The sequence below is a fragment of the Ascaphus truei genome, chromosome 1 (assembly GCF_040206685.1).
Source record: "Ascaphus truei isolate aAscTru1 chromosome 1, aAscTru1.hap1, whole genome shotgun sequence".
In the NCBI taxonomy this organism is placed as follows: Eukaryota; Metazoa; Chordata; class Amphibia; order Anura; family Ascaphidae; genus Ascaphus; species Ascaphus truei.
Window position 1 is genome coordinate 546,196,587 of NC_134483.1, and position 26,371 is coordinate 546,222,957.

Consider the following 26,371-nt stretch of genomic DNA (forward strand, 5'->3'; position numbering starts at 1 on the left):
ACTTAGATATTCCCTTTGCAGTCTTAGACAAAAAGAACAGAATGATTAAACCTGTTTGGGGAGAGGCTTTTTCCCCTCTCTACTTCAGCAGCCTTCCTGTCTCCAGGCTCTTGGGGGAGAGGGGAGAGGAAATAGGAAATAGGTCTTAAGTACCTGATTTCTAATTAGCATGACAGGTGACAGAAATCAGGCAGCAGACAAACTGTGGAATGGAGTGCATGTATTATGAGGCTGCACTGTTCAGCCTAAAAAGGACAGAAACTGTTCAGTATCCTGGGAGCCCTATATATGGAATTTATTACCATCCCCTGGTTTCTGTCACAATACATATATATATATACCACAACATCACCATCAAACCAGCAGATAAAGGAGGCGCAGTGGTGCTTATGAACACAAATAAATACATAGAAGAAGGCAATAGACAACTCACAGACAACACATACTGCAAGAAACTCACGCATGATCCAACCCAGGAATATACAAAGCAACTCATGAATCTCATTCAAACATTCCCTTACCACCTGCAACCACAATTGAAGCAACTAATACCTGACAACCCAGGAGTTGGGATCTTCTACATGCTTCCTAAAATCCACAAACCAGGAAACCCCGGCAGACCTATTATAACAGGTATGGATACACTCACGGAAAAACATCAGGCTTAGTGGAGAATATCCTCAAACCTTTAGTCAGAAGCACCAACAGCTTCATACAAGATACCACAGATTTTCTCGATAACCTTAACAACATCAACCAACTACATCCAACACACTGCTAGTTACCATGGATGTAGAATCCCGTTACCACAACATCCCCGACAAGGATGGTATTGAGGCATGCCTGCATTTCCTTACAACATCTCCCCTGGATCAGAAATACAGCGCTGATGTAATTACCAAACTGATAGAATACATCCTCACACACAACTACTTCAGCTTCAACAAGGAAATGTACCTACAACTAATGGGGACTGCAATGGTACATTAACCCCTTCTCAACAGTAGGCTGTGTAAATACATAGAAGCCTATTGGTTATCCATTTAACACCAGCACCCGTCCCCTACCCCTTCCCCTCCCCTTCCTACAGCATAAGCACACGCCTTACATTTTAACTTCCATATAGTTTTTACATATTTTATATATTCATTGCATTCTTTATATTTTATTTTTATTTACCTTTTTAAACAACATATATTGCACACATTGTTAATACCAAAATGTATCCACATTTTTTCATCCATTGATTACACCTGTCTGTTTAATACATTGATTTTGTGTTTTCCATTTATTTCTCTCAATCTCTGAGCAAAATCCCGTGAAACCCATAGTTAATGAAGAAATGCGACTATTGCGTGGACTCATTCTTCAGCGAATTAATAGCGTACTCCTCCCAGAGTAATAGGTCCACCCAATTGTCTTGAAATTCTGACACAATGTATCTGAGATACTGTTCCAAGGTCTGATTCATTCTCTCCGTCTGGCCGTTGATTTGCGGGTGATTACCCGAGGAAAAGAGAAGGGAAATGCCAAGTCTCTGAGAGAACGCTCGCCAAAACTTAGCAATGAATTGAGTACCTTGTCTGAAACAATTTAAAGAGGCACGCCGTGTAGCCTGAAAATTTCTTCAGAAAAACATGTCAGCCAAGGTAGCTGAATCGGGGAGACCCTTGAGGGGTATAAAGTGTGTGTACTTGGAAAACCTGTCCACTACCACAAGGATCATATTCATCCCTTTAGAATTTGGAAGTTCCACAATAAAGTCCATGGAGATATGCTTCCAAGGCCGTTCCAAATGGGAAGAGGCAGGAGGAGACCAGAAGGTTTGTGTCGGGTGGACTTACTCTGAGCACAGTCTGGACAAGCTCTAGTGAAATTAAAAATGTCTTTTTCATTTTAGGCCACCAAAAGGTCCGTTTAATAAGATCCACTGTCCTCTTGAAGCCTGGATGACCAGCAGATCTAGAAGAATGCCCCCACTGTAGGATCTTGTGGCGAAAATGTGGAGCAGCGTACAGACGTCCTTCTGGCACCTTAAATCTCATAGGGATATGAGCCTGGGCTTTATTGATTTCATCCAGGATATCTATATTATTAGCAGAAATAATATATTTTGCGGGGAGAATTGTCTCTGACGATTCGTTCGATCCTTCCTCCATAGAGAATTGTCAAGAAAGAGCATCAGCCTTGATATTCTTGGTACCTGGGATTTATGAAATCGTGTAATTGAAACGAGAAAAAAAAGTGCCCAGCGTGCTTGATGGGATCCAAGATGACGAGCCCCCTCAATGTATAAGTTTTTATGATCGGTGAGAATAGCTACTGGCTCTTTGGTACCCTCGAGGAGATGTCTCCATTCCTGCAGGGCTAATTTGATAGCCAAAAGTTCACGGTTCCTGACATCATAATTTCTCTCGGCCGAAGAGAATTTCCTGGAAAATAATCCACACGGATAGAGTCTTTCTTGTGGAGAAGATCTTTGTGAGAGTACTGCCCCAGCTCCCACATCAGAAGTGTCTACCTCCAGGGTGAAAGGAAGGGATGTTACCGGATGCCGAAGGATGGGGGCGGAGACGAAAGCTCTTTTGAGGAACTCAAAGGCTTTGATGGCTTCAGAGGACCATGCTGTTGGATCAGCCCCTTTTTTGGTCAGAGCAGTAATGGGTAGAGCAATAATAGAGAAATTACGGATGAATTTTCGGTAGTAGTTAGAAAAGCCAAGGAAACGCTGAACGTCTTTTAGGGAGTTCGGCAATGGCCAATCCACAACAGAATTTAATTTCTCAGGATCCATGGTGAAACCTTTATTGTAGATTATATAGCCAAGGAAGGCTGTGGAAGATTGGTGGAAGAGACATTTCTCTATCTTCGCGTAGAGGCTATTAGCACGAAGCCGAGAGAGAACCTGTTTGGTGTGACGAATGTGCTCTTCCAGGTTCTTGGAGAAAATGAGGACATTGTCTAAGTATACGATGACGAAAATACCCAGAATGTCCCGGAAGATATCATTCATAAATTCTTGGAAGACTGCCTGAGCATTGCAGAGGCCGAACGGCATCACTAGGTATTCATAATCACCTGAACGTGTGTTAAACACAGTTTTCCATTTGTCACCTTCTCGTATTTGGATGAGATTGTAGGCTCATCTCAGGTCAAGTTTAGAAAATATAGAGGCTCCTTAGAGCCGATCAAAGAGTTCCGAAATAATAGGCAGAGGGTACCGGTTTTTAACGGTAATCTTGGTAAGCCCACGAAAGTCGCTACAGGGTCTTAACGAGCCAGCCATCTTTTTCACGATGAAGAAACCTGCCCCGGCGGGGGAGGTGGAATTCCAGATAAATCCTTTCTTAAGATTCTCCTGGATGTAGGTCGCCATAGCCTCGGTCTTGGGCACGGATAAGGGATACGACTTAGACTTGGGGAGTGTGGTTCCAGGAATTAATTCAATAGGGCAGTCGTACAAACGATGAGGTGGTAGAACTTCAGACTGAGTCTTGTTAAAGACATCTAAAAAGTCATGGTATACCTCCAAATGGGTACAGAGAGAAGAAGAACTGGTGTTGAGACCAGCGAGCACGGTAACGGGAGGAGTGACCGTCTTCTCCAAGGTACGAGCCCACTGGATCGGTAATTCGTTGGTCCAATCAACACGCGGGTTGTGAAACTGGAGCCACGGCAATCTCAGAATAACCTGGACAGTAGGAGAGTGGAAAACATTGAAGATGATGACTTCAGTATGACCATCCGCGGTGGTCAGGGTGAGAGGAATAGATTCCCAAATAATGAAGGCTGGATTGAGCGGTCGACCGTCGATAGCCTCCTGGCCGATGGGTGACTTCTTCTTGACTAACGGGATTTGATTGTTGCAGGCATAGTCGTGATCCAAAAAGTTACCACCAGACCCGGAGTCGATGAAGGCTTCAACCTCTACCTTAACATTAGGACCCAAAAGAGTTATGGGGAAAAGGATTCTCTTCGGTAGCTCTTTGGGGGAAGAGGGGCAAGGAGAATTATTACCCAGTAGAAGCCCCTCTACCTTTACTGGGTGTTCTCGTTTCCCGGTTTCAGACGAGAGTGACGTAGTTCGTGTTCCGGGGAACCGCAGTAGTAGCAGAGTCCCTCCTCTCAGCGGCGTGTTCTCTCAGCGGTCCGAAGCTCTTGGCTACCGATTTGCATCTGTTCGGGGGTGTCCAGCGCAGGAAGAGCCAGAGGAGGAGACTTAGGAGAAACAGGCAAGGGCGACAGTAAACAGGGAAGCTGGCGCACATGGCGTCGCTCTTGAATGCACTGGTCCATCCGGATGCTGAGGGCAATGAGATCAACTAGAGATGAGGGACGAACATGAGCTGCGTGGTCATCCTTGAGGGATTCGGACAAACCCTGCCAGTATGCTGCGGCGAGAGGTTCATCATTCCACTGAGTCTCTGCGGCGATGGTGTGGAACTCCTCCGTGTATCTTGCAGCCGAACTGTGACCCTGGGAGAGATGAAACAAGGAAGAAGAGGCAGCCTCCCTACGTGCTGGGTTGTCAAAGACATGCTGGAACTCTCACCGGAATTTGGGGTAGTCCTGAGTTAAATCAGATCTGTACTGCCAGAGGGGGGAAGTCCAAGCGAGAGCGTCGCCAGTGAGCAGGGCATAGACATAGGCCACTTTAGTACGACCAGAGGGAAAGCAAGATGGGGACATCTCGAACTGGACGTCACATTGGTTCACGAATCCCCGGCAAGTAAGGGGGTCCCCGTCATACCGGTTGGGAGGTGGAATGCGTGGCTCCGGGTTGCCCATAGATACAGGGCCGGAGGGGACATTACACCTGGGGAATTCCGCAGGGAGAGGTTAGAAAGTTAAAAATTGCCAGTGTTTCATAGTGACACCTTGGCTCACTTCAGGGGGGGTCTGCATTTGTTTGGCTCTGCATAGTGTAATGCCTGTAAGCCCGCAGACCTGGCCAGTCCCCAGTACTGAGGTGGGTAAGGGTATAACATGCACCCACAGCAGTGAGGGCGTGCCCGGAATATGGTAAATTGAGTTGCCGTGCCTGGTGAAAAAGGGTTAACGTTATACTTGCTGAGTCCTGGGTGCCAGAAGTCAGAGTGTTAATGTCCAAGAGCCAGGGGTCAGGGGCAGGAGAAAGTAGCATAGTGAGGTCCAAAGTAGAGTCCAGGGGTAGCGAGGTACACGTAGTCAAGCAGAGCCAAGATCAATCCAAAAGGAATCCAAACAGGAGGCAGGGACAGGAACCAGAGCTGAAACAGATAACAGAGCTAGGCATAGACACTGCACACAGGAGCCACAGAGAAGCTATGCAGAGCAAGGAAGGAGAGGGCAGAGTGGGGTTATAAAGGAAGGAGGGCCAATAGAAGCAAGGGGTGGAGCAGAGGCTTGTCTAGGTGCTTGCAGGGATAGGTCCAGGTGAGCAGGGAAGGAGACAGGGGTGTAATCCAAAGTAATTGCCTGCAGCCGACGGGGGGTGGAGCCAGCAGTGCGAGAGGGCTGGTAAAAGGATCGGATGCGCGCGCCTTCTGTAAGGCTGCCGTGCACGTGCCCCACTCGCGTGCTTGAGCGTGCGGCGTGCGCCGCGGAGGAATGGCTTGGCATGGGGGAGGAACAGGTGAGAGACCGAGGGAGCGGGGAACCGGGGCAGCGAGCCGCAGTGGGGCTTGTGGTGACGGGGACACGCAGAGAGGCACGTATCCCCCCGATCCGTTACATGTACAATGTAAACTCCTCAGGGCAGGGACTTCTTTGCCTCCTTACCTATTGTTTCATTATGCATTATCTTCATGACATTTTCTGTTTTACATATTTTAATCACATTCATGTTTCTGCATTTGTTATTTACAAATACATTATTGTATCATTTTTCCCCAAGTTAAGTTTATATTTTGAATGTAGGTTTTGTAAAGTTCAAATTATAGACACGTTTATATAATTGTTTGGGTGCCTGATAGGACTGAAAATTAAAGCATTTACTTCATGTGCTCAGAATCAATGACTGTGTTTATCTGTTGGTTGGAGCTAATGATTGACTTACTGTACATGTAACATATTTTAAGAATAGGCGTCCCAAACCACAGATGGAAATAACTTTAGTAGGACGCTGCGAAACGTATTCCCCTGAGCTGTATAAGAAGAGAATAAGATGATTCTGTTTCCTTACACTGTCATACAGATGCAGCAGGCTTCATTGTCCTGTGTGCTGCTCTATGCCATTGAATCCTATGGAAACGCTGTGATATTCTGCATTATAATGGGATATGTTGTGTTATCTCGGAAAACAAAGACACACACTGTATCTCATTTGTTTCCAGTACTGTTCTGTGTGACAGTCCTGTTTGTGACTCCTTGCAGATCTGTGATTCAGCTTTCCAAACCTGCACCTGATCTCCGAATGAGACAATTTATGCAAGAATATAAATATGTTAAAGAAGGAGAAATCATCATTGGAGGAGTGTTCACTGTGAATTATGCGTTGGAGGAGTTTCAAGAAAAATGGGGGCTTGTCCCCAAATTGCTGTGTATAGGGTAAGTCACTACTCTTATAAACACTAGCGATCAAAATAAATAATCACACTGTCTGTCCTTGTTTAGCCTCCAAGACCCTTCTCAGCAGGAGTGTGTGAGGCGTGTAGGTAGATGCATTATAAAAGATTATCTCTCTTTACTGGCTAGCACAAGAATATGTATAGTTTAAGCTCTTTGGCCCATATTACTAATTGGTGCTTTGTCATAAAACCCCTTCTGGTGATACCTTATGGCCCATTCATGTGATTGAGTTATATGGTGTCTTCTGCTGCAGGAAGGTGTCTATTGACAAGGTGCCACATAATCAAAATGTATTTTGGAGAGGGTTAGGGACTGGGGCAGGCTGTAGGAAACTGTGTGATGTGGCAGCTCTCTGTTTTTCTGCCTTTAATGCTGCTTAAATGATTATTGTGTGTGTTTTTTTGTTGAAGCTGCTATCACACAGTATTATTCTAGGTAACAGAGGCAGCAATCCTTACTGAATACATCATTCTCATGTTTATGTATATCGTATATGTGAGTCCAATAATGGGGCCAAATATCATATGAGATACTGTAGGAAGGATGCATATACTGTATAAAGGAAAGCATTACTGATCTGTGAATGTCTTCAAATGGGATTCAGTAAATATTTTACATTGATCAAAATTTGGACAATTTCTACAGATTTTAGTCTGACTAGTAATATTTGTGTGTTGCAAAGCTTGTCATTTTTGAAAATTTTGGGGAGAAAATTCCCACCCAGCAAATGACACCTGATTCACAGACTTCAGCAACATCTGTGCGCATCCCTTGTAAAGATAATAGGTAATTAGTAAGAAATGACTTCACTGCCGCTCTGTGATTCACTTTACACATATACAGTATCTTGGTGTCACAATCTTTGTGAAACACTATTTCTAGTTAAGCTGATTCTTAATAACGTTTTTATATTCTTGGCTGAGTATGAAAAAATGTGAATATTAGATATATAATTCCATTTGAATTGTGAATATTTAGCTCATTTACTTCTCTCCTAAATATTTCTGAGAAGTGACAATGAGGGGGTAACCAGGCTCTCAATAAGGGTTTAAGCCCATTTGGTTACCTCTACTCCATGTATTGGAGTTCAAGAGTGTCAGCTCTTGAGCCCAACCGTTGTACATGCATCATGTGTAAATGTGCGACAATAAAGAATGTATGTGTTTTTGCCTATCCACGGATGCCAGAAGGAAGGTATGAGTTTAAAGGGGTTTTGCAGAGAAAGTGTTGTCAGAATGTGTCTAGGTTGTTGGGGTCCAGAGTTTCTTGTGCCCCTAAAAATGTACCCAGATCTCATGTCTGATTCCTGGATACATGTATGCACATTGTTCCGGCAATATCACACCTTGAAAACGCTTGCGCGACTCACCGCTAGAGTTCCCTGCTAATGCACAGCCCAGAAAGTAAATGGTGCAAAGGGATGCAAAGTGCCCCTGTAACTATAAGGGGTACCCAGGTTAAGGGGGATACCCAGGTAATGCCCAGGTAACCCAGAACCTCTAAAGGGGTTCATGGGTGCTCCAACCAAACATAAGGTTATGGGGGGACTCTCAGAGTCCAGTCCAATGCTTTGAGATAGTGTGTGGGGAATATAGGCTAGTAGAAAATAAAGTGCAGTTTTCTATGCTATTCCCCTTACCCAGAGACTTACAACATGGAAAAGTATATTTTTATTAACATTGTATTTGATGTAAAATGTTATGCACAGTAATGGGCAGGGACAAGAACCAATGTTCTGACAGACTACCAGGGGCTACCAAGTTGGTGACAGTAAGTCTGTAGGACATCGGAGTTGAAAGCCACCAGAGGATGCCTGAGGTGTGAAGATTATTTCTGTAGTAGGGAAGGGCTCAAGTATCCACGTTCTGGGATTAATGGAAGTTGTCCGGACTGCCTTTTGCCCCACCAGACTTGGAAAAGCCTAAGCAAGCAGGTGGCATCTGAATAGCAAGGGACTAAGGTGGCAAACTTGCACATGCCGTTGCAGATTCAGATTCCAAGCTTAGCCGGCTTTAGAGACCGGCATTGCTCTCATTGGCTGAAAGGAATGTTTCCATGTTTTAGTATTTTGTGAATGAACTCCAAAATAATATATGAAACCCCTGAGCCTATCAAACAGGAGATTCTCAGCACCAGAACAACGGCAGGATTTTTGAAAGAACTAAAATGTGCTCTTGCGCGAATAGCAAGGCACTGGCTTCAGAAATCTTTGCTCGGAAAACATTCTAAGTCCAGATTTTTACGGCCAAGTTCTCACAATTGAACGTAGTGGTCAGGGCTAGGATTTCAGGCTAATTTTAGTTCCAGGATGTTTGGAGCTAAGTCCTGGTCAAGGAAACACTCTTTTTTAGAGGTCACAGTAGCTAGGAAAGTCTATTTTTTACCCCATTTCCCAAGTAAGTGTGTCTTTTGTTATGTTTTTTGTGTATCATTGTTTGTATGTACTTTCATGTGAAAAAAATCACAATTTATTTCACTTTACATGTTTTGTACAATTTTTGGGCAATTAGGGCCGTGGGAACCATATGACGAAAATGTGACGTCATGGGCCTTTTAAAGCCTATGTCGTCTCATTTTAGAGCCAGATGGCGTGGAGGGAGGACCACCCCTCTAAGAAGAAGGCCAGGGCGTGGCTGCTGAACAGAAGAAGAGCAGAAAAAAATACAGATGAAGACTCCACAGACGGAATGATTACAAATAGAAGACACAGACCCCTGGATTCTTATGGTTTATTTTTTTATGGTTTATTATTTTATGGTTTATTATTTTATGGGTTCCTGTGCGTGGATTGGTTCGAGAGTAAGCAGTATCAATGGGTGTCGGTGAGTGGGACAAGTAATGGTAAGTTTACAAATGAAATGTATTTTATTTTGCTTTTACAGGTTTTGAATTTTTGTTTTAATGTGATTTTTTTTTTATGTCCATTTATTGCCTCTTTATTTATGTATGTCCCTATGGATATACATAATACAGATCAAATAAAAGCTTGTATTGCTCATGTTTGCTTGCTTTTTTTTGATGCATTTTTAACTATATTTTGCAGCCTGGTGTGTAAATGTGTTTGCTATTTGCTATAATGTGTTTATTTAAGGGGGTGGGCTTGCTTTTTAATAGTGGCTTATTGTTGGTTAGATTTAGTTGATTGATGGTAATTTATTTCTGATTCCTTGTTTTGTTTCTAGGATTTGAATAGTGAATTGTGTACAGTAATTGATTTGGATTGTATTGTAATCGATTTGTGAATGGATTGATTTATGGTAATTTATTTATTTTATTTTATTTAGAGCATTGCTTGGCATACAGTACTGTAGTGTAGTATGTGTCAGAATGTACTAGTACTGTATTGTGGTGGTAGTAAGTACAGTAGAACTGTATATATTTTATTATGCTACTGTGGTTAATGTGTTTAATAATGAGCCAAATAACTATTATCCATATCTGGATAATAGTTATTTGGCCCATTAATGTAATGTACTGTACAGTATGTGTGTTTTGTGGTACTGGCGGGGGGGGGGGGAAGGGTTATTTATTTAAATGTACTGTACTGTGTAGGCCATGTTTTAGTTTTTTTACACACAGGGTTGGCACCTGTGCCTTAACCCCTTTATTGCCGTAGCGGGCATTGCTAAGGTAATGAAGCTGCTTACATTTTTCATTTTTATTTATTGTGTGCGTGAGCACCCCCTGAGCTGAACAAAGTTTATTTCAGCCTACTTCCTGAGTTACAGGCCCAGTTATGGGGTGCCCGTATCCCTCTAGTCCCACGGTCACATGACCCACAATTTTAACATGGCAGGGATACCGGTACCCCATAAATGGGCCTGTAACTCGGCAAGTAGGGGGTCTCCAAGGCTCTAATAAACTTTGTTCAGCTCAGGAGACCTGTTATAACTCGGTTATTATCAGTATAATACTCCAAAGCATGTACATATGACCTAATACTGATAATTTTCCTAGTAGTGACTTATACTAAGTAACATCCAGTACAGGCAATAAATGACACATGAAAGGTGCTTTCACTTTATTTATTTATTTATTTACCATCTGCACATACAAATGAGTTCAGAATCTCTTGTATGGAAATCCTTCGCTCTCAACTTCATTTCAGAGGGAGCGTCACTAGCCTGTAAGCCTATCATAGGCTGGCATTTTCAGCCAATTGGAAGGAATACTCACGTTCCTTCAAGTCCCTCCACCTGGGGGGGGGGGGTGTCATCAATATGAGCACTATGATTGGCTGTAAGTAGTGACCAATCAGAGGAGACCCACAATTCGTTGCTATGGCAACGCGAACCAATAAAAACCTACCAAAGTCACCTAGAACCCGCCCCCGATGAAGCCAGTTACGGTGAAATGTTCGTAGGGTACGTCTGACGTCACCGTCACGTGACGTCGGCTCATCGGTGAGGTGTGGGCTATACTTTGTCTGAGTTCTTCGTAGACTCCGTCCATGGGCAGCAAAAGCACTCAGACCCTAGTGTTAGTCTCTTATATCTCTACATTTGATATAGAGAGATTGTGTGCAGCTTTGTAATGCCTGAGATGCCTATGGCTGTTTCATTTCAGCCATTATCAAGCACAGCCTTGCTTAGCATCTAGCAGACAAGCCTGCATGTAACTGCCTATACCCCATTGCTACAAGGGTTTTCTCTACATTTGGTATTTTCTATGTTGCTATGGACAGATTATATACAGCCCTGTAATACCTAAGGTGCCTATGGCTGCTTCATCTCAGCCATCATTAAGTGCAACCTTGCTTTATATATAGCAGACAAGTCTGCATCTAACTGACTATATTGTCATTACAACTATTTTTTTGACATAAGAGACCACCCAGATTTTAGGGGTTTACTATGGTTTAATTAAGAGGGACCTATATATAAAACACCCCCATTAAACACCCTACCACACCTCTCCGTCTTTTAATTATTTTCTTGTTTGTTTTATGTATGTGTTTTTTTTCCAAACAGTTTATTTTAATCAGTTTATAATAAAAGTATAAGTTTTAATTAGGGTGTACTCTCTTTAGTGCCACACAATAGGGATTCTTTCTCTCCACCTGCCATTATCTCATTCCCTGTGAGCACCACCCTCCCATCCACTGTTTGGCGTTTCCTTCCCTCCCGGTGCTTGAGCAGAGTTAACTCTGCAGCTTTCATTTGCTTGCAAATTCCCTTGTTTGCTACCAGCTCAGGAGACCCCCTGCTCACACACACTATGAATAAAAATAAAATGTAAGCAGCTTCATTACCTTAGCAGCTACCCGCTAAGGTAATGATTTTTTAATTGAAGGGGGGGGGGGGTTGGTACTAGTGTGGGGGAGCAGGGGTCTTCCAAGCTAAACAAAGTTTATTTCAGCCTTGGAGACCCCCTACTTCCAGAGTTACAGGCCCAGTTATGGGGTGCCCGTATCCCTCTAATCCCGCGGTCACGTGACCCACATGATTTTAACATGGCGGGGATACCGGCACCCCATAACAGGGCCTGTAACTCGGGAAGTAGGGGGTCTCCAAGGCTCAAATAAACTTTGTTCAGCTCAGAAGACACCCTGCTACAAAACTGTAATTTTAAAATTTTAATAAAACCCCCGCGATCGCCTGTGAGAGGCGCGCAGTTAGAGGGACTGATTCAGACATTCTTTCTGCGCGTCTATTACACAAAGGCAGACGCCAGTAGCATTCACACAGCTTTGGGAAGCTAATGCGCCGCGATCATTTAAAAAAACAACACGCCAAAACCGGGGACAATTAGGGGATTATATCGTTTTCCAATTCGCGATCCCTTCGAATAACGGCCGCTGCATCAGTAAGCCTGTCACGAGGGACCATTTAAACATTTTTACCAGGATCATTCATTGAGCGAAACAAGGTAGAGACAAAAAATTGTCATTTTTTCGCATATATTTGCTTACACACAATGAAACATAAAATACAGATGATAAGGCACACTTACACTGCCGACACGATTTATTCGAGTGGGGCTAGTTCCGCTCCCTCGGCGTGTCGCGCGTCACCGATGCGCGGTCACGCGTCATCGGATGTCAGCGCCCCCTGCACGCGCGTCCAGGGGATCGAGGGATCACGGGACGGTGGCAGGGGGTTCCGGGGGACCCGGCGGACCCGGCAGCGGTAGGGAGAGCGCCCCGATCGGAGGGCGCTCTTCCGCTGCTTCGGCGCGCGCCCGGCACCCTCCGGCGCGCGCCAGGTTACTGCTGCGGCAGAGAACGGGCAAATGCTCGAATAAACTCTGCCGTAGCAGTATTGGGGGTCTGGGGTCGAAAAACAGATTTTCAGAGGTGCAGGTATAAGGAATCGAGGGCCACGTCACTTGCATCGTGACCCCTCCTTACCCAATACCAGTACTGCAGCGGCTGTTGCCCCCGCCCCCTGTCACTACCCATGCAGCCACCCAGCGCATAACTTGAACTCCGCCGCGGTCGCCATCTTGGATTCTGGCGCTGGTGTTACAGAACACGCTCTTCCTTCTAGGATTTATAGCGAGTACATTATGCCTGTCTCCGCCCCCCCAATTGGCGTGGAAGTCGTCACCACATCTCCAGCACTCTCAGCTGTGTTCTACTACTTCCTGGTCTCTCAGCCACTCACAAGCAGCTCCTCGACACGCCCCTGCCATGCCCTTTGTCCAGATTGGTCATTGCCGCTTTAAATATTTTGCTTAGAGTTCATTTCCTTGCTCTGCATAGCTCCTTGCTACCTGTGTTGCCTGGAACCTGTGTCGTGCTCTCTTTGTGTTTATTCCTTACAGCTATTGACCCGGCTCGTCTGAATACCCCCTCTGGCTCCTGAACTCGGCATTACTACTGACTACTCAGACTCAGCTACGGATTTTGACTTCGGAACTTTCTATATCCTCGGACTTGGCAAGTACTTGACCATTCTTTATCTACATCCAGGCCTGGCCACGCTACTACGCCACATCCAGGACACGCCCTCTCTGCTGTCGGTGTGTATACTCAACATCCCACCTCAGTACCGGGGACTGGTCTGGTCTGCGGGCTGCACAGCGTGACAGCAGGGAACATTATGGGAGAGTTTTACTCTGACCGGGACTTAGCCAAAAATCTCCTGGAATCTAAATCGGCATAAAATTCCATACGCCACTGCTACCTTCTCTTTTCAGAACTTGGTTCCAGCTGACCGCAAGTCAGCCCCAATCTCCTGGAACTCAAATCGGCATAAAATCCCAGCCGTTACCACTATGTTCGATTCTGAGAAATTGAGCGCAAAATGCTGGATAAGACGATAGGGGTAACTAGGCTCTAAAATAAAGGTTAAGCCCATTTTGATTACCCCTGATGCTTGTATAAAGGTCCAAGAGAGTTCGCACTTCGACCCAGTTATATTGTATCTTTCCAATGTCTTGTATGTACAGTAATAAAAGTATTTTTTCTGTTATTAACTTTCTGGGCTTGCAATCAAGCAGGGATTGCTAGGGTATGAGTTTCAAGAGGGGTCTTGCAGAGGAATTGTTAACAGAATATGCCTAGGAGGTTTGGGTCTGGAGTTGCTGGTTCCCCTATAAATGTACCAGGAATTGTGACGGTTTTAACCAGATTCACAAATAAAGGTGAAGCCCATTTGGTTACCTCTGATCCATGTTTTAGGGTTCAAGAGTTTCAGCTCTTGAGCCTAACTGTTGTATATGCATGCTATGTACTTATTCAACAATAAAAATTGTTGTGTTTTAACCTTTCCAGGGATGCCAGCAAACAGGAATTACTAAGGTATGAGTTTCAAGAGGTGTTTTGTGGAGAAAGTGTTGTTAAAATGTGTCTAGTTAGTCAGGTTCTAGAGTTGCTGGATACCCCAAAAATGTACTCAGAATCATGCTTGATTCACGGATACATATAGGCACATTGCTCAGTCAATATCTCACAGAGAAATGAGGTAGTGCACGCACTCAGTCACACTGGTAAATAGGTGGGGTACTTATCTGCCGATACACTGGATCCAGGGAAATCCTGATGTCCCAAAGTAGTTCCAGTAGGTAGAAATGAGGCAGGCACACAGTCTTAATCAGAATAGAAGTTTAATGTGCCTAAGAAAGCAACATTTTGGCAGTACAATACTGCCTTTCTCTAGGTGTGGGCTTGAGGCAGTATTGTACTGCCGAAACATCGGTTTCTTAGGCACATGAAACTTATATTCTGATTAACACCGTGTGCCTGCCTCCTTTCTACCAATCAATATCTCCCCTTGAAAACGCTTGCGTGACTCACCACTAGGGTTTCCTGCTTCAGCACAGCCCAGAAAGGTAAATGGGGCATATGGACTCAAAGTGTCCCTGTAACTATGAGGGTCCCTAGGTTAAGGGGGATACCCAGTGTGACGGTAACTTTGTGACAGGCTATTAATAATACACACCAAAAATATAACTGGGTTGAACTGAATGAGGCTTAGATATGATAAAATATAATTTATTGAAAAAGGTGAACACACGAGATTATACAAATAACCGACAAAATATAGGCACTTACTTAAGATGGAATGATGAAGCAGTCATAATTCTGGATTGGCAGTTCATACAGCAATCTCAAAATCACCAAGACACGAAAGACCATTGAGTAAGGGCTGATTCTGGGTTAAATACCATTTCAAACCCATGTCTTAACCCTAGCCGCCGAGTTGGCTAGAAAAATCTCTTTGAAGTAGATGTTGGCTGCCCTTGTAAGTGTGAAGTACCACACTTAAAAACACTCAGCTCCTTTGATCCTGACCCTAGTATAAACAATCAGGGCAGTTAACTTTTGATCACCGGGCTATGCTGGCTAGTCTGCATTTTCAGAGCAGATCCAAAATACCAGATACACTTTAATATCTTCACATATTAATAAGTTCCGTTCTGGTGGGTCCAGTCGGTCGAAATCTGCCAGTTATTAAAGCCTACAGTGACCCTAAATATTGGTCAAATTTCAACTCTCTACGACCTCCAGAACCGGAGATACAGAAATGCACTTTAATTCATTTTTTAATAAACAGGATTCGTCCCTTTAAAAATGAATCTCTGCTTTTCACTCTTTCCCCATTGAAATCAACGGGGTCCGCCGCCATAGCGTTGAATGGCGGGCTCCGCCGTTGCCGTCAATGGGGTTTCCCGCCATAGGCTTTCAATGGAGAAACCGCCGCTATTGAAGTCTATGGGAAAAACACAAATATTTACATTCGCCCACACTCCGTCTGGTTGATCGGAGGGGGCTGGGAATGGCCATGCATTAAAGCCGGAACCTGGGCTACATGCCACCCAAATCCCATCCCTCTGGTCATTTCATAACCGGAGATATAGACTTACATTTTTCATCATTTCACACTTAGTTGTTTTTACGCCACGCGGCTTTTCCCCATTGGAATCAATGGCCGGCGCCGCCATAGACAATGCATGGCGCATGCCACCATTAGATTCAATGGGACCTCCGCTCCACCATTGAAGTCAATGGCGCGACCCTCCTTCTCCGCTCGACCCCTTACGGGGGTCACTCATCCCTGGACCCGATGTGGATCATGTGTGGGGGTTCCTAGGAGCTAGGGGCAAAAAGAACTTTATTCCCAGGGGCCCTAGAACCTAAGATTCCCATGCCAATTGTCTTTGAACTTGACCGAAGTGATTAAACTCTTTTCAAAGACATTGTATCCGCTTTTGCGGTCTGCGGTTTGGATGGCTGCCAACCTGTTCCTCGAGGCCGGCGTTGAGGAATCTACATTGAAGTCAATGAGCCCATTGTCTTACAATGGGAAACCGCCGCTCCTCCTCTGGGACGCCACCTGCTGGTCGTCGCTGGAAAACCGGTCCAAAGCCGCTACTTCTGCCATTACAACGCATGGAGGCTCAATGGCGACCTATGGAAGGCTACAAAATGGAGCCTGAAAAGGCGGGAAAAGGGAACAAAAGGCTATAATCACTAAATTAACATAAACCCCTTCCCTCCCGCATAAACCCTAGTGTATGTGTGAGTGCAAACACCAGGATGAGACATTACATTTATACAGGGGAATAAACATTTGGATACTGAAGCAAGGTAAAAAAACACATTACTGGACCTCAGTCCAGTTAACCCCTTGCTTCCCAGGTGAGAGTAGGGGGTGGCTAAATTGGGTGTAACCCCTTTAATCCTGGGCCAAATCTCCTCTCTCTTGACACCCAGTTAATGCCCAGGTCACTCAGAACCAGTATAGAGGTTATGGGATGCTCCAACAATAGATAAGGTTGCGAGGGGATTTTTAAAGTCCAGTCCTAAGTCTATTGCATAGTTTGTGGGGAATATAGGATAATAGAAAGCAAAGTACAGCGTTTTATTCTATTCCCCATACCCAGAGACTTAGGACATGTAGCAGTATAGTTTATTAATAGTTTTTTAATATGGTATGTACTATTGTGCACGATATTATGAGCTGGGACTTGGTGCCAGTAAGTCTATTCAGAAATCGGATTTGAAAGCCACAGAAGATGACTGAGGTGTGAAGAACATTTTGGCAGGAGGGCTAGGCTCAAGAACCCAAGTCATGGGATAAATGGAAGTCCTCCAGGCTACTATTTGCCCCACAAGACTTGGAGGAGCCTTACCCAGTGGGTGGCTTCTGAATAGCAAGTGGCTAAGGTGGCAAACTTGCGCATGACCTTGTCTGATTCTGCATCTCCGCTTACCCGGCTTCAGAAGACTGGCATCGCTCTGATAGGCTGGTAAGAAATTTCCCATGCTGATTATATGAATGAACTTCAAAATACTATAAGAATCCTCTCAGCCAATCACCCATGAGATTCTCAAGCGCTAAAAAGGCGGCAGAGTTTTTACATTTGGAAAAAGATGACTCTGCAAGAATAGCATACAGTAGCACTGGCTTCAGAAAATCCAACCTCTAGCTTTTTGGGACCAAGTTCTCAAAAAAGAACATAGCGGTCATGACTGGGATTTAAAGCCGATTTTAGTTCTAGGACGTTTGGAGCTAAGTCCTGGTCAACTAAAAGCAAGTCCTCCGGAGAGAAGGGAGCAGTGGCATCTGGAACTTCATGCCGATTTGGGCTCCAGGACATTTTGGGCTAAGTCCCGGTCAACAAAAGACTCTTGTTTATTGTGTAATTTAGCTAGGAAAGTCTAGTTTGTGTATCATTGTGTGTATGCCTTTTCATGTGAATAAAATTACAATTTATTTCACTTTACCTGTTTTGTTCAATGTTTAATCCTGGCAAAAAGGCGTAAATGCCTTGCCCCCCGTGACAGGAATCATGCCTGATTCTTGGATACATGTAGGCACATTGTCCCGGCAATCCTTCACCTTGAAAATGCAAGCACGACTCACCACCAGGGTACCCCTGCTTCAGCATAACCCAGACAGGTGAATGAGGCTCAGGGATGAATAGATATTCCTGTAGCTAAGGGAATAACTAGGTTAAGTGGTTACCCCAGCTAGTGCCCAGGTGAACCAGAACCTGTATTGGGTTTGGGGTGCCCCAACCATATATAAGGTTGAGGGGGGATTCAGGGTCCAGACAAAGTCAAAGAGAATGTGTGGGGAATAAGGCAAAAATAATTAAAGTACAACATGGATTCATCCAAGGACTCTATCCAAAACAAGCAATCACTCCAGATGTGCCATGGTTCAGAACACCACCCACATCTGCAGAGCCGCTGGACCCAGGGAGTAGCAGTAGACGGCCACCACGTGGTTCCTCCTACCGAACAGGGATTGTTGGACTTTCGCTTACTGGTGGTCCAGGGTGGTCCCTCTGCCCAGAACCTTCCTATGTTTGTAAGTGCTATTATTTTATCTTAATTTTGTTTATAAAGCAACCTGCACTATTATTGTGTCCTCTCTTCCATATCTGGGATATCTCCATCTGGGATTTGCTACCTGAGTTGGTTACTCCTCCAAAGCTCTACTGTAACTGCTCAAATTAAATGTGAGTAGGAATATTTAGAATATTGGTTAGGAAACATTTCCTCATACTCTTTTGCACTATTGTGGTGTTTGTTATATCTTACCAATACATAAAGTTAGGTCAGGAATAATTGGACACTGACACAATTTTTTTAATTTTGGCTCTGTACGCCACCACAATGGATTTGAAATGAAACAACCGAGATGCAATATAAGTGGAGACTTTCAGCTTTAATTCAAGGGGTTGAACAAAAATATTGTATGAAATGTATAGGAATTGCAAGCATTTTCATACATTGTCCCCTTATTTCAGGGGCTCACATGTAATTGGACAAATTAACACAATCATAAAAAAAATCTTAATTTTTAAAACTTTGTCGAGAATCCTTTGCAGACAATGAAGTCTGTAACACATGGACATCACCAAACGCTGTGTTTCCTCCTTTGTGATGCTTTGCCGGGCCTTTACTGCAGCTGTCTTCAGTTGGTGTTTGTTCGTGGGTATTTCTGCATTAAGTTTTGTCTTCAGCAAGTGAAATGCATGCTGGATTGGGTTGAGATCAGATGATTGACTCGGCCATTGCAGAATATTCCACTTCTTTGCCTTAAAAAAACTCCTGGGTTGCTGAATTTGGCTGAATTTGAGCAGACAACATATCCCTACACACTTCAGAATTCATCCGGCTGCTTCTGCCTTCTGTCACATCATCAATAAACACTAGTGACCCAGTGCATTGGAAGCCACGCATGCCCATGCCATCACACTGCCTCCACTGTGTTTTACAGGTGATGTGGTATGCTTCGGATCAAGAGTCGTTCCAAGCCTTCTCCATACTTTTTTCTTCCCATCATTCTGGTACAGGTTGATCTTAGTTTCATCTGTTCAAAGAATACTGTTCCAGAACTGGGCTGGCTTTTTTAGATATTGTTTTGGTAAAGTCTAATCTGGCCTTTCTATTCTTGAGGCTTATGAATGGTTTGCACGTTGTGGTGAACCCTCTGTATTTGCTCTCGTGAAGTCTTCTCTTTATGGTACAGCAGCGGCCCCTTTTATTCTCCAACATCTCCGAATTTTTTCGGTGTTTTTTTACGAATGCCACGCACTTCACCGCAATTCACCGTGTTCATGCTGCATTCATACCGCATTCATACCGCATTCATGTTGCATACAGTATATTCAATATTACGGGGGTCACGCAGTAAGCGGCGGAAAGGCACTTAGAAAAAATCAGGCCTTTTTCCTGTCTGGGATTGATGCCAGAGGTCTTCGGAGCTGAAACCATTAATAGCAGCACCAGAGCCCCTCGGCATTCATCCGAGGCAGGAAAAATGCATTTAACGCCCACTTCATTACCTTAGCGGCTAACCGCTAAGGCAATGAAGGGGTTAACCAGCCGTGCCAGGTTTATTGTGGTTAGCGGTGGTGGGTGAAGGTGTTATTTGGCCCTTGGTGGGTGTTTAGGGCTTGCGGGGGGGAGTTGCGGGTGCAATTAACCCTTTCATGACCTTAGCGGTTAATACCGATACGGTCATGAAGGGGTTTACCCCCCCTGCTACCCTCCCGCAAGCCCTAAACAACCACCATTGGGGCTAATACCCCCTTCACCCACCCCCGCTAACCACAATAAAAAAAATACACACACAACAGCCCCACAGTAAATAAATAAATAAATAATAAAAAAAATATATAATATATACAGTATATACATGTATTACAGCAACACCCCTATATACCCCCATAACATACATGTATATGCACATCAATGATACTATAGGCCGGCGGTGGCCTTCGGGTGTTACCCACAGGCCTGCAGTACCAATTCTGTGCCCCCCCAAATTAATATCAAAACGCATACATACTTATAAAGAAATAAACCCCCCAACACATACAGTATAGTAATGGGCACAATTACTATTCTCCACAAATGGATAATAGTGAATGTGCCCATTTTAAATACATTAAGAACAATAAATAAAATAAATACATATTGCACTCACCCTTGTCCGTCTGCCACGATGAAGGCCATCCTCATCTTCATCACCGTCCATGCCCCTTCGATAATGCAAAACATGAACAAGAATAAAAACAGCCAATGTAATGTCCCCTAACCCCTTAATCACCATAGCGGTTATTAACCGCTACAGTCATTAAGGGGTTAACCCACCCTCATCCACCACTCCGGAGGCCTACATACCCTCCCCCACTACCCCCCCCCCAACCCGTGAGGCCTAACCACCCTTACCCAATACCCAGTCGGGAGGCCTACCCACATACCCTTGGGGCCAATACCCCCTCCCCCCACCCCCAGTACATGTGATTTTGGGGGGGGAAATTAATTTTGATGATGTCATTTAAAGGTAATGATGCCAGCCAATCGGAAGGCTGTGCTTCAATTGCCTTTAAGATGACATCATGAAAAGAAAGATGGCTGGCCTCCCATGGTACGGTAGCCAATCAGAGCGTGGGAAATACATCCCTACTCTGATTGGCTCCAGTAGACCATGTGACAGAGGCTTTGGGGAGAACAGATGTGCCGTCATTGAAAGCCTGTCACATGGTACTAGAGCCAATCAGAGTAGGAATGCATTTCCCACGCTCTGATTGGCTACCATACCATGTGAGGCGGGCCATCTTTCTTTTCATTTTCTGATTGGCTGGCATCATTGCCTTTAAATGACGTCATCAAAATAAAATTTTTCCCCCAAAATCACATGGTTTTCACGGCCCAATCAGGGCCATAGTAACCATATGACGACAATGTGGCGTCATAGGCCTATAAAATCCTATGTAGTCTCATTTTGAAGGCAGACACCGAGGAGGAAGGACCTCCTACAGAAGAAAGAAGACCAGGGTGTGGCCGAAGAAGAGAAGAAGACCCCGGAAGAGAGCGGAAGATACAAGAAAGAAGAATAAAGATGAAGATGGATTACAAATAGAAGACCCCTGGATTGTTATGGTTTATATTTTTATGGTTTATTATTTTATGGGTTCCTGTGCATGGATTGGTTCGAGAGTAAGCTGTTCAACGGGAGACAGTGAGTGGATCAAGTAATGGTAAGTGAACAAAAGAAATGTATTTTTTTAACGTGAACATGTTTTTTTTTTTTTTACATGTGTTTTTTATTTTTTTTTAAGATAATTTCTTGCCACTGTATGTATGTCTAGATCGATATATACATACAGGGTAAGAAATGATTTTGTTTGAAAAGCTTGTTTTGCAGTATTTAAAATGATTTTGGCTATGCTGCTATGCATACAGTAAATGTGTGTGTAATGTATTTTCTAATTAGATGTTATTTTTGGTCTTGTATGGTGTACTTTAGGTCATGGCGAGGCTTGCTTTTGTATACTGTATTCTTTTTGGTACTTATATTTTGTCTGATGGTAACTTGTTCTATTTAACGATTGAAATATTAAATTGTGTATTTGTTATGGATGGTATTTAAATTGTTTTTGGATGTGATTAATGAATGCTAATTGATTTATGGTGACTTGCTTGGTTTAAATAGTATACTTGTTTGGATTTAATGGTATTTTGTTTGGAATATTTTATTGTTAACATTGATTTGCAGAGTGTACATAGTACATAGATTGTATGCATCATGTATACTAAGTAAATTCAATGTTTTGATTGGCATATGATGCTTTAGATTGAAAGATGAGATTTGATTTGTTTCGGAAATAGGATTTTATTTGACTGTGGCTGAAATGGAGAAGTGGTATTTTTATTAGAGCCTGTTTTTGTTAACCCTTACACATTTATTTGTATATTGGTTCATCATGTGTATATATATATATATATATATATATATATATATATATATATATATATATATATATATATATATATTTGTATATATATATATATATATATATATATATATATATATATATATATATATATATATATATATATTTGTATATATATATATATATATATATATATATATATATATATATATATATATATATATATATATATATATATATACAGTATATAGTTGCATGATGAAGCCACTGTATAAATGAATGGGTGAAGGGTGGGTATCAGGCCCGGGAAGCTTAACCCCTTAATTACCTTTGCGGTTATTATCCGATAAGGTGATTAAGGGGTTAATTGATCTCAGAATGTAATTGCAATGTATTGGCTATGTATTTTGTTGGCAACGGAGGACATGGATTTTGCTGGCGAGGGGGCTTCTTATTGATGCGGTCAGTAGAACTTTAGTTATTTTATTATGTAGTTAATGTGTTTAATAATGGGCAGATAATCTATTATCCCTATCTGGAAAATAGTTATTTGGCACATTATTGCACTATATGTGTTGTGGGGGGGTGGGGGGGATTGATGTATTTAATGTATAGGTCAGGTTTATTTTTTTTTTACATACAGGTTTGGTTCCTTTTGTTCTGTGAGAGACCTCTGGAGACCACCTGCGGTATCCTCGGGCTTCTTACGGGTACCAGGCTGCCAGGTCCACGGGGACACCTGCAGGGAAGAACCGGTGGCCCCACTTATGTGGGGGCACCGCCGACCCTTAGGGTCCACCTGTGGGTCCCCAGACCTCTGTGGGAACCACCCAAGGCCCCTCAGACACCTGTGGGTCTGACCCGGGGCCCACCAGACATCCACGGGCCTTCCGTGGAGACCCCATTGTGGCGCACGGTGACCTGCAGAGACTACCTGGTGGACCCTGGTGCCTGGCGGGACCCACCTACAGGCCTCCAGACCCTGTGCGAAACATGATGCTGGGCACCTGTAGGTCTGTGAGGGGACCCGTCAGGCCCGCCTGGGACTCACGTGGGCCTGGGGGATAAACCCTGTATGTAAAATAATAAATCATGTATGTATGGGGGGGCACAGGGGGTGGGTTATGTATTTAATAAATATTATGGTGTTTATTGTGGGGCTGTGCATTGTTTTTATTGTGGGTACTGGGGGAGGGTGTGTTGGCCCCAAGGGTATGTGGGTATTGGGTGAGGGTGGTTAGGCCTCACGGGGTGGAGGGGCTTGTGGGGGTGGGTATGTAGGCCTCCCGAGTGGTGGGTAGGGTGGGTTAACCCCTTAATGAGTTTAGCGATTAATAACCGCTATGGTGATTAAGGGGTTAGGGGAGATTACATTGGCTGTTTTTATTCTTGTTCATGTTTTGCAGCATCGGAGGGGCCATGGACGGTGATGAAGATGAGGAAAGCCTTCATCGTGGCAGACGGAAAAGGGTGAGTGCAATATGTATTTATTTTATTTATTGTTCTTAATGTATTTAAAATGGGCACATTCACTATTATCCATTTGTGGATAATAGTAATTATGCTCATTACTATACTGTATGTGTTAGGGGGGGTATTTCTATATAAGTATGTATGTGTTTCGACATTAATTTGGGGGGGCACAGAATTGGAACTGCAAGCCTGTGGGTAACACCTGAGGGCCCCCGCCGGCCTATAGTATCATTGATGTGCATATATGTGTATGTTAGGGGGGTATAGGGGTTGTTGCTGTAATACATGTATATATATATATATATATATATATATATATATATATATATATATATATATATATATATATATATATATATGATACGAACCAATCCAAAGACCAGTAAAGAGACAGCAGACCGCTCGGGGTTAATCCAAAAGTCTATATTCACAACATGAAATACACGTAAGCCAACATTTCGGTCCCACAGAGAGACCTTCCTCAGGGCCGTGCACGGCCCTGAGGAAGGTCTCTCTGTGGGACCGAAACGTTGGCTTACGTGTATTTCATGTTGTGAATATAGACTTTTGGATTAACACCGAGCGGTCTGCTGTCTCTTTACTGGTCTTTGGATTGGTTCGTATCATATTTACTCTCTATGGGACTAGCATCTGCTATTACTACATTTTCAATTACAGTGTGCTGACTGAATTTCATGTGTATATATATATATATATATATATATATATATATATTGTGGTGCCATCGCTGTCCTCTAGGTGCTGAATAGGGCAGTTATATGACTGCTCACCTGCTGGCTGATTAATCAGGGAGTGCCTTAAGAGTATGGAAGCAGCAAGGCACTGAGAGACAGTTTTCCCCAGAAAAGGGGGGGAGACAGAGGAACTCCCCAGCTAACGGAGGCTGGTTAAAGAAGTCTGAGAGACACTGCTGAGAGAGCTGTGCTGAAGCAGTGACATCGCTGGCTGGACTTACAGATAAGCACAACCCTATCTATTGTTTACAAAGACTGCTGTTACCTTATTTCTTATGCTAGGGCATGTTTTGGGCTGACAACTGGCTTAGCTGGCAGCCGGGTTAGTAAGGGATGGAGCTGAGAAGTCAATTAGCTTTCCTAATGGAAATAGTATTTGATTTTATTATTTGGTTTTTCTTAAAAGGACGGTGGGCCTGTTCATGTTATTTATCCCTCTAAATAAACCCCAAGTATATAGAAATACAGCGTTTCCTGCCTCATTTGGGACAAAAGAGACTGCAATGTGGTGTCGGCATCACAATATATATATATATATATATATATATATATATATATATATATATATATATATAAAAATTATTTATTATTATTTATTTATTTATTTATTTAGTGTGGGGCTGTTGTTTGTGTATTTTTTTATTGTGGTTAGTGGGGGTGGGTGAAGAGGGTATTAGCCCCAATGGTGGTTGTTTAGGGCTTTCGGGTGGGTAGCGGGAGGGCTTAACCCCTTCATGACCGTAGCGGTATTAACCGCTAAGGTCATGAAGGGGTTAAGTGCACCCGCAACACCCCCCGTAAGCCCTAAACATCCACCAAGGGCCAAATAACCCCTTTACCCACCCCCGCTAACCACAATAAACCTGGCACGGCTGGTTAACCCCTTCATTGCCTTAGCGGTTAGCCGCTAAGGTAATGAAGTGGACTTTAAATGCATTTTTCCTGCCTCGGATGCATGCCGGGGGGCTCCGGTGCTGCTATTAATGGTATCAGCTCCGGAGAACCCCGGCATCAATCCCAGCCAGGAAAAAGGCCTGATTTTTTTTTTCCTGATTCCCCTGCTTAGTGCATAGACCCCCACACGAGCGCTAAAATACCGGAACATATTCCGGAAAAAAAAAAAATACTGCCTGCGGTTATCAAAGTTGCTCCGATTCGGCCGCATTAGGATAAAGGCGGCCGCCACTGTAGATTTGGATAATTATATACCTACCTCCTGAAGAGTGTTCTTCACTTGGCTGGATGTTGTGAAGGGGTTTTCTTTACCATGGAAAGGATCCTACGATCATCCACCACTGTCCAGGCCTTTTTGTGTTGCAGAGCTCACCAGTGTGTTTTTGTTTTCTCAGAATGTACCAAACTGTTGATTTGGCCACTCATAATGTTCCTGCTATATCTCTGATGGTTTTCTTTTTTTTGTAGCCTAAGGATGCCCTGTTTCACTTGCATTGAGAGCTCTTTTGACCGCGTGTTGTGGGTTCACAGCAACAGCTTCCAAATGCGAATGCCACACCTGGTATCAACCCCAGAACTTTTACCTGCTTAATTGATAATGAAATAACGAAGGAATAGCCCACACCTGTCCATAAAACAGCTTTTGAGTCAATTGTCCAATTACTTTTGGTCCCTTGAAAAAGAGGGGGCTACATATTAAAGAAATGTTATTCCTAAACCCTTCCTCCAATTTGGATGTGAATAAACTCAAATTAAAGCTGATAGACTGCACTTTAAGCCCATATTATTTATTTAACTGTAACTTGAATTTATTTTGGTAATTAGACGAAATAACAAAACTTGTATCAGTGTCCAAATATTTCCGGATCTAACTGTATACCTGTATGTGAGTGCGCACCTGATTACCTTCCTCAAGAGATCAATGACAGTCCTCCCCAATGCCACTTGGTCTGCCAGACCTGCAAATCAAGGAATGGGAAAGGGGAAGGGGAAAGGTA

At 43.6% G+C, this 26,371-nt stretch overlaps 1 protein-coding gene and 1 pseudogene across 1 annotated transcript in view; one reads left to right on the top strand and one right to left on the bottom strand.

Moving 5' to 3' along the window:
• Positions 1 to 4,296, bottom strand: part of LOC142465211 (vomeronasal type-2 receptor 26-like) — a 49,779-nt pseudogene extending 45,483 nt beyond the window's left edge.
• Positions 4,297 to 4,388: 92 nt separating this feature from the next.
• The window catches only part of LOC142465292 (vomeronasal type-2 receptor 26-like), a 166,319-nt gene continuing 144,336 nt past the window's right edge, over positions 4,389 to 26,371 (top strand). Inside the window, exons 1-2 of the mRNA XM_075569338.1 lie at positions 4,389 to 4,627; positions 6,355 to 6,528. Coding sequence (XP_075425453.1) covers positions 4,389 to 4,627; positions 6,355 to 6,528 — 413 coding nt within the window. The remainder of the gene's footprint in view (positions 4,628 to 6,354; positions 6,529 to 26,371) is intronic.